Genomic DNA, 15037 nt, shown 5'->3' on the forward strand with positions numbered 1-15037 from the left:
CATGGCAGGTTTAGTCTTGAAAACTGTCATTCTATTATACTATCATTCTCAGTAATTTGTTACATGCGACATACGGTTAACGTTACTGTGAGTTTGTTAATGTGGCTGCAGCTAGCTAACTCAGTTGACCTTATAAGTAACAGATACAATTACGCGTGACATGAAAATTCACCTTGTGCTGTGTTTTAACTTTATCAATTACATTATTTCTTTAATTGTTTAAACCTAGGATAACTTTAGCAGGGAAGGGGACCGTGTTCAGTCAGTGTGGTTTCTACTCGGACCTATTTCTGAAAAGCCACCTTCACTTCCTGTTTTTGCTTCGAGGCAACAACGTGGATTCAGTGCAGTTCGCCGGTGTGTAGTAATAGTGTTATGTGTCACCAGAGTCTTGTTCACTCTCTACAATGCAGATATCTAGTGTGAATGATGTGAAAATTTACAATTTAAGCCATGGAAAGTCTCTTCCAGAGGTAAGAAGCACAACTTAACGCTGTTACATTTCATAAGCTATGAGGTTACTGCTTATTTCTAACCAAGCTAGCTAGCTAACACAACTAGCTAGCTAACACAACTAACTAAGTCAGCTAACGTGACAAGAGCACCCCTAAACTATGTATTAAGACTCCTCAGCTCAGCCTTTCTTGAATTATATACGATACCACTAAATTCAGAAAAAGCTGTAGCTGTACCGGTAATGGTAATTGACCTAAGTTAAAATGAACTACAAACCAAAAAGTATTGCCACAACTAAGCACTGTATTGTATATGTATTCGCCAAATCCTAATCCCCTCTACTTTAATGCAGTGGCTGTCAGATCGGAAGAAAAGACAGCTACAAAAGAAAGATGTTGGTGAGTTTACAGCTACAATTTCAGTATTGCAGACTGGTGAATTTTCTTCAAAATACATGCCATTATCTTTAACCTGTGTTCCTGAGCATTATATATATATTTCCAGATATCCAGCGTAGGATTGAGCTTATCCAGGACTTTGAGATGCCCACAGTGTGCACCTCTATCAAAGTGTCGAGAGATGGGCAGTTCATCCTGGCAACAGGTAAGATGCAGCTGTGGCACGCAAACCTTCCTTATAAGTGAGACTGACAACAGTTGTCAGAACAGGCCTGCTGTTCAGATGGCCATTTAATTTCTTTTATTTTTTTCTATTCTAATGATTTACTTACAGGCACTTACAAGCCCAGGATTCGCTGTTATGACACCTATCAGCTGTCCCTGAAGTTTGAGCGCTGTCTGGATTCAGAAGGTAAGTCAGTAGACAGTTGTTCTTTGGCTTCTGTGTCATGGATGACTACATTTGATGAGTTTCTTTTTCTCCCTCGAAGTTGTGGCCTTTGACGTCCTGTCTGATGACTACTCGAAGGTAAGACATTACTGTACCAGTGCTGTTGGAATAGTTTGCTTTTTATATGGTCTTTGTTGTTATGTGTGTTTATGGTTTGTAAAAGCACACTATTGTCATGCCCTCATATTCAGGAACTGTGAGGTCAACAGAAACAGTGGCAGTGGCATTTGACTTACCTGAAACTTGATGAGATTATAGGCTTCAAAATCAAACCAAGTGTCCGAAGGGATCCCTAGTTGTAAGAGTAGTTATTAGAAGAGCAAACCTTTTTGTGCTTATAACATAGTATAAGCTTATACAGTTTGGGAAAAAGGCAATCACTCTGTATCACAGATGCAGACAGGTTATTTTTTATAGTCATATAGTTAGAGTAGTCATATTGATTAACTGTATATACACTCAGTGGCCACTTTATTAGATACACCTGTATAATCTAATACAATTCAATACAACAGCCCTGCTGTAACATCTGTCTTTACAAAGCTCTCAATATTCAGTTTTTCGTGACATTGTTGAAACTGTGTAAATGTAAGTAGATGTTTATCACTCAGTGTCCACTTTCTTGGGTCTAGCACAGAGGTCAGAGTTAGTGATGGTGTTGTACTGGACTGTATTATATCCAGACGTGCTCTCGCCTCCCTCATGTATATAAAGGTGAAGGGCAAAAAATGTGTAATACCTCTCATTATAATGTAGTCCAGTATGAAACCACCTTTACCTCTGTGCTAGACCCAAGAAAGTGGACAGTGAGTGTATATTAATCTTTACAATTTCCCAGCATCAGTCATATTCACGTCCTCTGAGAAAACACTCACTAATATACTAATAAGCACATGTCATCAATAGTACTGTTCTCACAAAACTGCCAGATTTGCACATATCAGTATATTTGACTACACTTTTAAATTTACTTTGTGTTTCTGTGTGTGTCTGTGCAGTTGGTGTTTCTGCACTGTGACCGTTATGTAGAGTTTCACTCCCAGCACGGACACTACTACAAGACCCGTATTCCTAAGTTTGGACGGGACTTTTCCTACCACTACCCCTCCTGTGACCTCTATTTTGTGGGGACAAGGTGAGAATATGATTAAATGATAGAAGTTGAGGCACTCTGTCATCCTGGTGTGTTTTTTAGATGTATCCTGTGCCTGTCTCCTGACTTAGCTGGTTTCATGACACTGTAATTGTTTTTGTTTTCAGTTCAGAGGTGTTCAGACTGAATCTGGAACAAGGGCGCTTCCTCAATTCACTCCAGACTGATGCTGTGTAAGTATTTTCTGTGATTGTTGATATGTGGAATGATACTTGTATGATCTAGTAGTAGCGGTGGTTAACTCCAAATTCAGCCAGGTGAAAGTTGTTGTACCACAGTTTGACAAGCTCTTTGCTGTCACCGCTCTCAGCTGATGGTCATGATGCCTCTTTTTCTTGACTTCTAAACCAGGGAGAACAATGTGTGCGACATCAACCCCGTCCATCATTTGTTTGCCACAGGAACCTCTGAGGTAAGTGCCATAGCAGGCTGTGTGTGAAATGAGGCACCAGTTCTTAGCAGACTCGAGTGAAACAGTGACTGTGTGTGGCTGTTTGTTGCTAATTGCATGCTAGAATATATTAAGACTTCAAAAAGTTAGTCTATTCTTCAAAATAAATTTCCTCAACAAGGATAAAAATGTATTTAGAGAAAATGTTAGAAGTTATTTTTGCATCTTGCAGTATCAGGGTTCATGAGTTACATGTGCTTAAAGTGAAACAGAGCAATTGCACAGTTTTATACATTAGCATTCTTTGTTTTTGGATCCCCTGATGGTAGATCTTTCTCCCTCCTCTCTCATTTCTTTGATATTGTTTGGCATAAAGCATCACGCACCAGCTGGGATGATAAAAATAAGCCTGTTACATGATTTCAGAGTGTTAAAGTTGAAGTTTTTCAAACCGTTACCTCTCACTTACATTAGGAGCTGCCAACACAAGAAGTTACCCACTGCAGCTTCTAGTGACTGGTCTTAAGGCTCTCTAGTTTTAGAGAGCCGTGAGCTGTAAGCTTGCTAAAATCTGCAGTTCGTGCTTTTAACTGACTCACTGACATTTCTTCCATTTGGTCGCCAGGGAAGGGTTGAATGCTGGGACCCTCGTGTCCGGAACAGAGTGGGCATGCTGGACTGCGCCCTGAGCAGCCTCACTGAAGGAACAGAGTAAGTACCAAGCTGTCACACCTGAGATGTCAAATGATTTCGGCTAATCTCAGCCTGACGATGCATATGTAGCCACATGGCACTTTTATTCAGCGCCTGTATCTGTGCTGCATAAAAACAAGCTGCAAGCTGTGCATCATTATGGTACAGTGTAGAAATATTCAGCTTTTATCTGATCACAGTGAGTTTATTGTCCTGTCACAATGAATCTACATTGTGTCCAGCATTATTACTTATTTTTGCCATTGGGTCTCACTTTGCCCTTTATTATTATTTATTATTCTGTTAATATTCTTATTGTGTTTTTCATGACAGAGTACAAGGTTTGCCCTCAATCAGTTCACTGAAGTTTAATGGCTCGCTGACGATGGCAGTAGGCACCAGCACAGGACAGGTGAGGGAAAACACTCACACAATATTCTGCTTTTTTTTTACTCCATTAACGTTGTTTTTGGCTGATTATTAAAAGAAATGCAGCACACAGTATTTTGAGGATGGCTGCCTGGACATCAGTCCTGTTTGAATCTGTTCAGCTGTCAAGCTGTGGTTAGAAACTCTCTAACACTGGTCTATGGCTACATGTTCTGCTTCCTCTCTGTTTGTTGTTGTTGTAAACTCTCAGCTGCCCACATGGCGTGACATTCTGCCTCTTCTTCCTGTGATTAGTCAACTCACAATGAATTGACTGATGTCAGGCATCCTTTCCTGAAAACTTACACTGTTTTCAAAAAGGGCTCAGTTTTGACTGAAAAGGTCAGGTGCAGCCAGGAGGCCATGTGAGGTTGTCTCCTTTGGTTAGATGTGCCCATTTTTGCTGTTGGTTTTGATGTAAAAGTGACAGTTGCAGTTGGGAATAATATGGTCTTGAACACAACCTTGTTTTTTTATATTGTTATAGCATTTGGTAGAAGCCTACTTCTAACAAAGTGGTGTTATCCACCCATTGCTTTGTCTTGAAGGTGCTGCTGTATGACCTGCGCTCCAGCCAGCCGCTGCTGGTTAAGGACCACTTCTACAACCTGCCAATCAAGTCACTCAACTTCCACGATCCACTGGACCTGGTTGTGTCTGCTGACTCCAAGATTATAAAAATCTGGAACAAAGACAATGTAAGACCCAGCTTACCTGACTTGCTCTGCATATGAATGATGATGTATTAAGTGTTGATTTTTTGCTTAAGTGAAGTCAGTGTTGGACTATCTGGATCTGTCTAGATTCTCTCTTGATTCTGTTCTTCTCTTATGTATTCTATCTGTTCACCACAGGGCAAGGTGTTCTCCTCCATACAGCCTCAGACCAACATTAATGATGTGTGCATCTACCCTAAGTCAGGTGAGAATAACTTCAACAAGATCAGAAGATAAGACGAAGTGTATTGGTCCTATGTAGAGAAATACCAGCATCACAGCAGCAGAACAAGTGCATAGAAAAGTAAATTTAAAAAACTTTTAATAAAAGTAGAGTACTATGTACACAGTGAACATTACAAATTACAAATTGTATATTCCATCATAATAAAAGTGTATTTGGACAAAAATCAGTCAGCTTAGTTAGCAGCTCATATTCTTCTATGCATTGTTGAATCAGCAAGATTTAAAGATGAATAGAAATTATTGCCTTATGTTAATGTGGCAACAAAATGGTTAGAACTTAGAAATTAGTTCATAAATGCACCCTTGACACAACCTGTAGATTTTCTGCAGTTCTTGTCTACCTCCAGGTGGCACCACCACCACACTTGTTCGACAGTTTGCAGTCATTTCATGCCAGCCAGTTTACACAAGATACAAAACTGAAGTTGACATTCACATTGAGGTCATCATTGAAATCATGATTTATTATTATTTAGTTTTTCATATTATCATCTTATTACTGTATTTAGTTTTGAATGTAACTGATGTTTTTATTAATATGCCCAACATTACTAGGCTCACAAATCTTTCATTTTTTTTCCTTTGTCACTTTTCAGCTGCCTAACAGCTTTTTAACAGTTTTCTAATTCCCTTCAAATGTACATGACTTTAACTGAATTGATTTGAACTACATTCAGTGTTCACACGACAGATAATCTGTCCTTTCATCTACATTGTTTTGCCTGCATCCTGTGTATTAGGTATGCTCTTCACTGCCAACGAAGATCCCAAGATGAACACATTCTACATCCCCGGTGAGTACATGGCCATTTACATTCCTTAGCTCTGACTTTACATGCAACGTCATCACACAGGTCACATTCACATTATATTCATTAGGTGCTCAGCTCACAGGCATACACAATGAATTCAGAAATTGTTCAGACTCCTTCACCTTTCTGATATTTTGTTATGTTATTGTTATATCCATATGCCCCCCCAAAATTAATCTACACTCAATACCCCAGAATAATAAAGCCAGTCTTCTCTGCAGATTCTCTCAAGCTCTCTCTGGTTGGTTAGGAACTGTCAGTGCTCTGCCATTTTCAGGTCTCTCTGGAGATGTTCATTTGGGTCATGTCAGGGCTGTCGTTGGCCCCCTCAAGGACATTCACTGAGTGTTCCCAAAGTCACTCCTGTGTTGTCTTGGCTGTGTCCTTACAGTCACTGACCTGTTTGAAGGTGAACCTTCAGCCCAGTTTGAGGTCCAGATTTTCATTAAGGATATCTTTGTACTTTGCTCAGTTTTCCCTCAACCCTGACCAGTGTCCCAGCCACACAGCATGATGCTGCCACCAACATACTTCACTAATGGGATGGACAGGTGATGAGTGGTACCTGGTTCCTCCAAACATGATTCTTAGAATTGATGCCAAACAGTTCAAGCTTGATTTCATCAGACCAGAAAATCTCACAGTCTTTGAATCCTTTAGGTGCTTTTTGCAAACTTGAATGGACTTTCATGTGTATGGCAGAGAGGCTCCACCATAAAGCCCAGATCAGTGGAATGTTGCAGTGATGGTTGTCCCTCTGGAAGCCTCACCATCCTCCACACAGGATATCTGAAGCTCAGCCAGAGTGACAGCAGCTCTAGGAAGAATCCTGATTGTTCCATATTCCCTCCATTTAAGAATTCTAGAGGCCACTGTGCTCTTGGGAACATTCAGTGCAGTAGAAAGTATTTTGTAGCCTTCACCCGATCTGGTGAAGGCTGGTGAGCTCTTCCTTCAACCTCATATCTTGGTTTTGACTCTGATATGTGTAGTCAGCTGGAAGACCTTATATAGATAAGAGAGTGTCTTTCCAAATCATGTCCCGATCAATCAAGCTAAATATAAAGCAAAGGGCAAAGACTTCTAAAATTCTGTTTTCCCTTTGTTATAATGGGGTATTGAGTGTAGATTAATGAAGAAAAAATAATTTCAATGATAAGATATATAAGAATAAGACTGAAAATACAGAACAAAAGTACTTCTTGTGTGCACTGTATCTGATACTTTTGCAATATACCAGCATACTTGTTGCCAAAGAGCAGCTGTGTGTACAAGCTTTGGTGACGTAGGTGATTGTTTAAGAACATTTGCAGGAGCTGGCAAGCAATAGGGTGTGTGAGCCCTTAACTTTCTCTATCATTAATCTCATGCTCACAAAGCTGCTGCATGATGAGTAAAGCTGGAGAAAGCTGCTTGTCATCAGCAGTTCATCCCATGACTCTGATATGATCTTCCAGAGTGTGTTAGTCCAGAGAATGTGTGTGTGTGTGTGTGTGTATACAGTAAACTAGACTTTGCTTTGTGTAAACTGGTAAATTCCAGACATGATGGACACGGATGTGCTGAACTTTGGCTCTTCTCTGCGTTAGAGAGAAGGGTTAGGTGAATACATCACTTAACTCTGTGAATACATGTCAGATCTCCAGCTGAAAAGACAGTTTGAATCATTGATTAATCGTTTGAGTCATTTAAAAGAAAAAAAGACTATTTCCAGCCTCTTTTTCTTTGTCTTATGTGATAATAAATTCAGTATCTCTAATCACATTGAGTAAAAATGACGGTAATTGTTAATTCCAGTCCTAGTTGGATAAGTGGATCAGAAAAATTTTTGTTTTGATAAGAAGAATTGTAAAGGAAAATGTACAATTTGTCTCAATTCTTAATCAGGAAGGAAATGTCTTCTGTGACCTGAGTTGACTGTTTTGTGGGTGTTGGCTCCATGTTTAAGCCACAAGTTTCTGAGAAATGCAGCCTTTGTGTAACTCTGATGTGAGCTGCACGTTCTGATTTGGCCAAGTACCTCCTGTCTTGAGAACTACGTTTTTTGTGATAGTTTATGGTGTCAGGAAACAGACTACTTGGAAAAATCATGACGTGCATTCAGACTTGTTAGGGCAACCTGCCATTTGTGTTTGTGCAGTATTCCTGTGTAAGGAAACCTGTTCTCAGTCCTCCACTCCTCACATCACACAGACTATCTCTGTCGGGCGACTTGGAGCTTTATCAGCTATGAGCTCAGTGGTGATGAGAGTAAAGAATGACAGGGTGCTGGACACTGAATTCTGTTGACTTTGGCCTCAGTGTATGACACCATGTGACGTCATCTCATATGTGGACTGAGCAGATTCCACAGAAACGCTTTAGTTTAGTCTCTTCCACAAGACTTCAGTCCACCCATCCACTGATTCCAACTGAGTGAAATGTCATGGTGTATGAGGGGATCTTTGATCTGCTCTACCTTCAACTTGTTAACCCTCACTTTGCTTTGTGTGTTTTTGTTCCGTGTTTTCTATTTCCACATATGGGTGAGACAAAAAAGATTTGAACATAAGAGATAGTGGCATAAAACAAAATACAAATTGGTATGATTTGACAGACATTACACTCCAACGTGGCCTTGTAGCGTACTGGATGACACAACAAATTGGAGAGTACATGGACATCTGCACAGAGCCTCATGCACAGAGCCTGATGACCAAACTTAAGCTTAGCTTAAGACAGTTTTTGTGAATCCTTAAAGGAGAAGCTTGGATTTTTTTCAAATCTGACTTAATACAGCAGTTACATGCCGTACGTACAACAATGTGCAATTCATATGTTAAAGATCCATGGTTATTGTTCTGAGTAACAATGTATTCTTCAGCTCAGTTGAAATTAATATGAGGCTTCAACAGACAAGTCAGACAAGTCAAGTGGTTTTCTTCTAGAGTCACTTCAGAATGAAGTTTTCTATTTTTATCTTCCAGTATAGTGTTTCCTTGGTGAGACTTGAAGGAGAGATTATTCCTGGTACTCACATCTACGTTTGCTGCACAGAACAAGAATTATGAATTTTAGCAGTCTCTTACAGTGACTAAGAATTTTTAATAGAATTTTCTCAATCAGTTACAGTTACATACAACATGTTAACAATCAATGTTTATTTTATTATTTAGCAAGTGATGCAATACAAAATGCACCTATTATCATAATAGAATTTATATGTTTTTTAAACTACTGGTGTGTTCGTAATCACCAAATTAAATAACCATATTTAAAACTATAGTGAGTAAAATTGCTTTTTGTTGCTAACAGATAGCCAGACGAGTTTGAAATATTAAATATAGCAAATATTGCTGTGCAACTTCCAGGACATAAATTGGATGAGACTAAAATGCTTTTCAGCGCTCACAGTGTTTCGATTGTGGAAGTTTGTATCATGGTTTCAGAGTTTTATATGCCTAGTGTTTCTAAACATGGGCATATTCCAGCATAGAAATGTAGCTGTGACAGTGTTATGAGAGTCAAATGCAACTGCTGCTTATTGCTGCTTCCTAAGAAGGAGGTGAAACTGTTGCTTTATCACCAGTGTTGAGTTACATGTCAACACAGCGCCACAGTACAAGGAAATAAAAGGATTGTGATTTTATTGGAATGGAAACAAAACCTTAGACTGTCCATCTAGTTTTGTGTCAACAAATATGTGACAGGTTTCATACTTACTCTGTGGTTTTAATCTGAACCAGGTGTGAGTGCGTGTGTGTGTTGTGGTGTTTTACAATGTGAAAAATGAGTCATTTTGCAACATACATGAAAATGTGCGTAGACATAGATAACAATGAGAATTTATTAGCTTTTCACTTAGAGAATGACTGACACACACACACACAAGCCTCAGGAAAACACACTTCCTGTCACATCACACATCACAAAACATTAAACCACATCAGGAAAATCTAAAGATATAACACAGTCAGAGATGACTGTGGATGAGAACATGTAGGCGAAATCAGCCTCAGTCATTAACTGTAAAGGAACAGCTCTGTAATCATCCAAGGACATTCATACCTGCAATCTCAGTGTTGAAGTTTGTTCCAGGTATTTGGCTGTGTTCCCTGCCATGTTTCATCAACACGAGGGAAAACAATTCTAGTTCATCTCTAAACTGGTAACTGAGGCATAAATGCAGAGGGATGAGTAGGCAGTACTGGGTCAAGTGGAGGATACCCAAATAACAGCTAACTCAGAAAGGCATCAGTACACACAGCTGGGGTATATACACAGGCTTATCATGGAGGCCAAAATTCAGGGGGTATAATTAGAGCAGGGAGCAATAATGACACAATTCTCTGCAGCTTGACATCTATATCTAAAGACGTTGGTGATGACTGTTTTAAAACTTGTGCCGTCACGGTTACTTAAAATGACTGTCACTCATTTGCTCACTTTTGTGCGAGCTTCTACACTGCTGTCACTGCTTCATCCAAAACTTAAATAAATTTACATAGAAAGACTATATCCTCCTATGCAAATGAAATTAATGAGCATAGATAATAAAGCCACAGATAAAAGGACCTGCTGACACGCTCACATGGAAGTTGCTTTGGACAAAAGAGTCTGCTAAACGAGTAAATGTAAATGGTAAAATGGGAGCAGCATGAGTTTAGGTGAAACGTGCTGACACTCTGATTTAACAAATATACATGGTCCCATATGTTCCCTGTTCTCACACAAGAAGTAGTTGACATTAGATGGAGAGACATCCATTCCAGGGAACTTGGAAACAGTTAAAGATGCTTAGACAGCCTCTGGAAAATAAATGGGAAGACCTCAGAGGAATGTGATGAAGTCCCTGCTCTGTGTGTGTGTGTGTGTGTGATTTCAGGCTCTGGGCCCTGCACCACGATGGTGCTCCTTCCTTGACAACCTGACAGAGGAGCTGGAGGAGAGCCCGGAGAGTACAGTGTACGATGACTACAAGTTTGTCACCCGAAAGGACCTGGAGAATCTGGGTGAGACCTTGTTGCTTCAATTTCTCCTCACAAATGTCATTGCATGTGCAAAAAAGAAAAAAACCCTTTGTCACAGGCAGTGCATGCAGTTAGTTAGTCATTTAGTTTTTGGTGTAAAAACACAGAGGGCTAAAGAGATCACTGTACAAAGAGGGGCTTTATCCCACCTCTGCAAATTAAACAGATCTGTCTGAGCACTTTGCCGTCTTGGGGGTTAGCACAGGTGGCTAGACTATAAGTAGAGACCTAGGGGATGATTGAGAGGCTTTAGGTAAGGAAAGTAGTGTGTGGGGGTGGGAGGAAGGAGGGTTGAGGGAGTGGACACTGGAAGGGTTGAATGAACATTGGAATGCAGGCTCAGCAGTAAAGAGATCAAATGACAAGAAGCAGAAAGGTGGTTGGCTGATGTGGAATAAACTGAGAGGAGGGGGCAGGCAGGGGAACAGGGGTGTTGATTTACAGGAGCCGCGTGGTTCGGCCCTGTTATGTAACCTTGAGGCAGCATGGGCGGACTAATGGAAGATCCCGGGAAGAGCAACTTACTCCACATTCTCTGTGTCCCTTCAACATGCACCCACATGCATGCAAGCTTTGACTCAACAAAAGTTTTTAAACAGTCAACACAACCCGTGCTAATGTGCTACTGTCAACTGACACCTGAGAATGAGTAATCTAGGGTGGAGATTCTCAGAGCACATTTTCTCTAAATTACTTGTTCATCTTGGTCTGTCATAGACATGATGTCATGAAACTAATGAAAATAAATATATAATTGACAATTGGAGAGGTGCTGGTATGACAGCACAGCTAATGGCAAGGTGTGCTGGATTTTGAAGAAAAACTCAAAATTAGAGAAGAATCTTCATTCTGTGTCAAATACACTATCTTTCAGATAGATTTTTTCTCACATATTCCTGTCTTTATCATTTCTCTATGTATGTAGTTATCTTGAATCTTGAAGTCAATCTTGGCTTTGTTTGTTTTCCTTCTTTGTGTCAGGTTTGTCTCACCTGGTGGGATCATCTCTCCTGAGAGCCTACATGCACGGCTTCTTCATGGACATTAGGCTTTATCACAAGGTATGGTGTTCATTGCCATATCAACCTTTTGTTGACATATCTTGAATATTTAGTTGTTAAATTAAGGCTGATCATTGTATAACAGACAAAGCTTTTTATAGAAGTGTTGTTCTGGAAGAGGACTGTTACGATTTGATCGTTGGTTTGGCCACAGGTGAAAAGCATGGCAAATCCTTTTGCATACGAGGAGTATCGAAAGGATAAGATCCGCCAGAAGATTGAGGAGTCCAGGACTCAGAGAGTACAGGTTAAGGTGAGAGGTCCTGACAAAAATATCTTGTCTTTCCACTCTTTCTGGAAATTCTTCTCTCTATTCTTGCTGTTGAATAGCAGTTATTTTCTTTATACTTTTTTCACTTTCTCTTACAGTTGTTGTATATTCCTGATTGTGTTGCATATCAGTTACATTAAGTAGAATTTCACGTTAAGTTTTTTTTCACATTCTTTCACACTCGTTTCAGAAGTGAAAAACAAATTACCTCTAGCAGCTGGTAGGCTTTTGTTGATGTGAATAAAAACTTGTGTATCGCTTCACAAATTAAGCTGATTATATCATATGGTCCACTTCCTGTGTTTGTAATCAAATGTACAATTTGTTCTGACTGAGACAGAAGTTGCCCAAGGTGAACAAGGAGCTGGCTCTCAAGCTGATGGAGGAGGGTGATGATGAAGCAGAGCTGGCTTCCAGGAAAAAGAAGGGCAAGGTAAGAGAACAGATAGATAACAAAATCAAGTTGTTTTGTGTCCATTTGTGCCTCCTAGGTCTCTTAAATTATGAACTCTGAAGATATTGTCTTCATTACAGGCAACTTTTCTTAAAACCTCACCTGGTCTCTCTGTTTTTGTTTAGTCTTTGCATCTTTCCCAAAGGAAAAGAAAAACAATCAGTATTGCATTTTCGGAATCTGTGTAAACTGTAACTTAACCATCAACCCAATTATTTCCACCATCTCAACTTTTCAAAACTGCAGGCTCTTCCCAGCATCTTGGGCGATGACCGCTTCAAGTTGATGTTCGAAAACCCCGACTACCAGGTAGACGAGCAGAGCGAGGAGTTCCGCCTGCTCAACCCCATCGTCTCCAAGGTCGGACAGAAGAGGAAGAAGAAGCTGCGTCTACTGGCTCAGCAGGCTGCAGCTTCCCAGCAGGTAATGCTTTGCTTAGCAGTGACATTTTGCTGCACAGGTGTGGAATCTTATGTTTGACTCCAGGCCTTTAGAAATGCAAGTATGAGTCCAGAACATCAGACTTGACTTTTAATTGGTTTGAGCCAGAGGAGAGTAGTATAACTAAATAGTGGCTTTTCACATTTAGTTCTTTTATTGCAAATAGTGTGTTAAGTGTAATATTAGCTTGCAGCGCTCTACAGTCCCTCCGGATATGGTCATTTGTTTCTCTAATGTTCACAGGCCTCTGGAAGCATGCTGTGTCGGGTCATACTGTATTTTCTAGACATGCTTTAGGATGAATGGTCAGGCCTGAGCCAAGGACAAATATTTTTCAAAACACATTTTTCAAAACTCTGTAATATATCTGTCCAGGCGGCTGAGGATGAGGAGGAGCCCGAGGGGCGAGCCAGCTCCGAGGAGGAGAGCTCGGACGATGACAAGAGCTGGGTGGAGGAGGTGAGGGAACAGCGGAGGTTACTACGGCAGGAGGACCGGGACCGACGGCGGCAGGAGAGGAAGGAGGCAGACCGCAACACTGTCCTGCTGAAGAGGGAACAGAATGGAGAGAAAACCTCAGACATGGCTGAGAGCAAGAAGACAAGTCAGCCTCAGTTTTATCAGATCAAAGCCGGGGAGGAGTTCAGAAGTTTTAATGACATGGCCCGCAAGCAGAAACTCCAGAAGTATGTCTATGGAAATGTATTATTGTATAATGAAACTCTTAGAGTACTGCCTTATTGAGTGGAACGCTCTTTGACACTCAGATTATTATTCACACTACTTTAGGGGTGCAGCTGTTGCAGGCAGATATTCAGCCTGTTTGTGTTGTTACACACGGAACTTTGTGATACATGTTTTTTCAAAATGAATACATTTACAAACTTAAAGAAATAATATACACAACCATACCTAAGGTGAAGGTCAGCACATTACAGAGCCATAATAATGACAAACTTAGTGTATATCTCTGTGCTAATACTATCTGACTGTGTTCTATACTAACTGTTTGATATATGGCATCTGACACGTGTGTGTTCTTCCAGGGCTTCTCTGGAGGATCGTCTTAAGTTGGAGGAGCAGTCTGGAACCAGCAACGTGTCTGACACTGCAGTGGGCAGTAAACAGCTAACGTTCACTCTCAAAAAGGTAAAACTGCTCATGTGATATACTGTAAATCATAAAAAAAAACCACAATTAACTGTAATAATATTTAGCAGAAATAAGAAATAATTCTGTCCTCCTTCGCAGTCGGAGCAGCAGAGGAAGCAGCAGCAGGCAGAGCGGGAACACCATCAGGAGAGGAAGAAGCTGAGGCGCTCAGCCGGACACCTGAGCAGTGGCCGTGGAAGAGGCTGGGGCGGCGGCAGAGGAAGAGGAGGAGAGGAGGAGGAAGAGGCCGGTACTGAGGAGGGAGGCCTAGGCCGCTCCCAGGGCCTGGGTTCTGAATGGACAGCAGAGGCATTTCTGGCAAAGTCCTCCTCTAAAAATCTTTTTGTACTTTTGTAGTTTCCATTGCCTCAGCCCTGAAAGATGTCTGCAAGTGTTGAGGAACACTGCTTTTAAGCTTTAGGGACATTCTGGAGCCATTCTGCACAAGACAGAGACTGACACCAGTGATCAGATTAGCCTGCCCCCACTCCTGGGTGGTCTGAGCCATGTGTTTAGCTGCTCTCTGCAAATTTAGAGGACATTAAAAAAAGTTTACTTATGTGGCATATAATGCTCATGCCATTATCCATTATTAAAGTAGCTTGACTGCATATTTTTTAGCAGGAATGGCCCCAGGAGGAATTAGCAATATGAAGAGCTGAAAGGACTTGACATGACCTGCCTTGTCTCAGGCATCTAGTTTCTTACTACTGCTCTTCAGTGGAGCCTACTGTTTCATTTAATGGATTGAAGAAAATGTGTGTGTGTGTAAAATCATTTTCTTACAATTGTATATTGTTAAGTCAATATTGAATTAACAACTCTTGTATAAACATTTGCTCTTCTACCTCGTTTTTATTGCTGACAGTTGTAATATACCATTTTCTTCTGAGTGCCACAATGG

The 15037-nt window shown here is 40.6% G+C and overlaps 1 protein-coding gene across 1 annotated transcript; it reads left to right on the top strand.

Annotated features, from left to right (window-relative positions):
- The first annotated feature begins 305 nt into the window (after window positions 1–305).
- Window positions 306–14980, top strand: nol10 (nucleolar protein 10). The gene is made up of 21 exons (XM_051077940.1): window positions 306–473; window positions 809–854; window positions 961–1059; window positions 1189–1266; window positions 1346–1383; window positions 2304–2440; window positions 2566–2631; window positions 2810–2870; window positions 3475–3560; window positions 3876–3954; window positions 4520–4669; window positions 4826–4892; window positions 5674–5726; window positions 10610–10736; window positions 11736–11815; window positions 11970–12068; window positions 12427–12519; window positions 12787–12963; window positions 13357–13667; window positions 14028–14130; window positions 14233–14980. The coding sequence occupies exons 1-21, from the start codon at window positions 408–410 to the stop codon at window positions 14488–14490; spliced, it is 2274 nt and encodes a 757-aa protein (XP_050933897.1). The 5' UTR covers window positions 306–407; the 3' UTR covers window positions 14491–14980.
- Window positions 14981–15037: the final 57 nt, after the last annotated feature.

This window comes from Lates calcarifer, linkage group LG19 (assembly GCF_001640805.2).
Source record: "Lates calcarifer isolate ASB-BC8 linkage group LG19, TLL_Latcal_v3, whole genome shotgun sequence".
NCBI lineage: Eukaryota > Metazoa > Chordata > Actinopteri > Centropomidae > Lates > Lates calcarifer.

Bases quoted from the DNA above. Each gene is read 5' to 3' on its own strand.
- nol10 (XM_051077940.1), top strand. From the start codon at position 408: ATGCAGATATCTAGTGTGAATGATGTGAAAATTTACAATTTAAGCCAT. The intron at 2,632-2,809 runs GTAAGTATTTTC...CTTCTAAACCAG, and splicing joins TCACTCCAGACTGATGCTGT to GGAGAACAATGTGTGCGACA. The intron at 4,893-5,673 runs GTGAGAATAACT...CCTGTGTATTAG, and splicing joins GTGCATCTACCCTAAGTCAG to GTATGCTCTTCACTGCCAAC.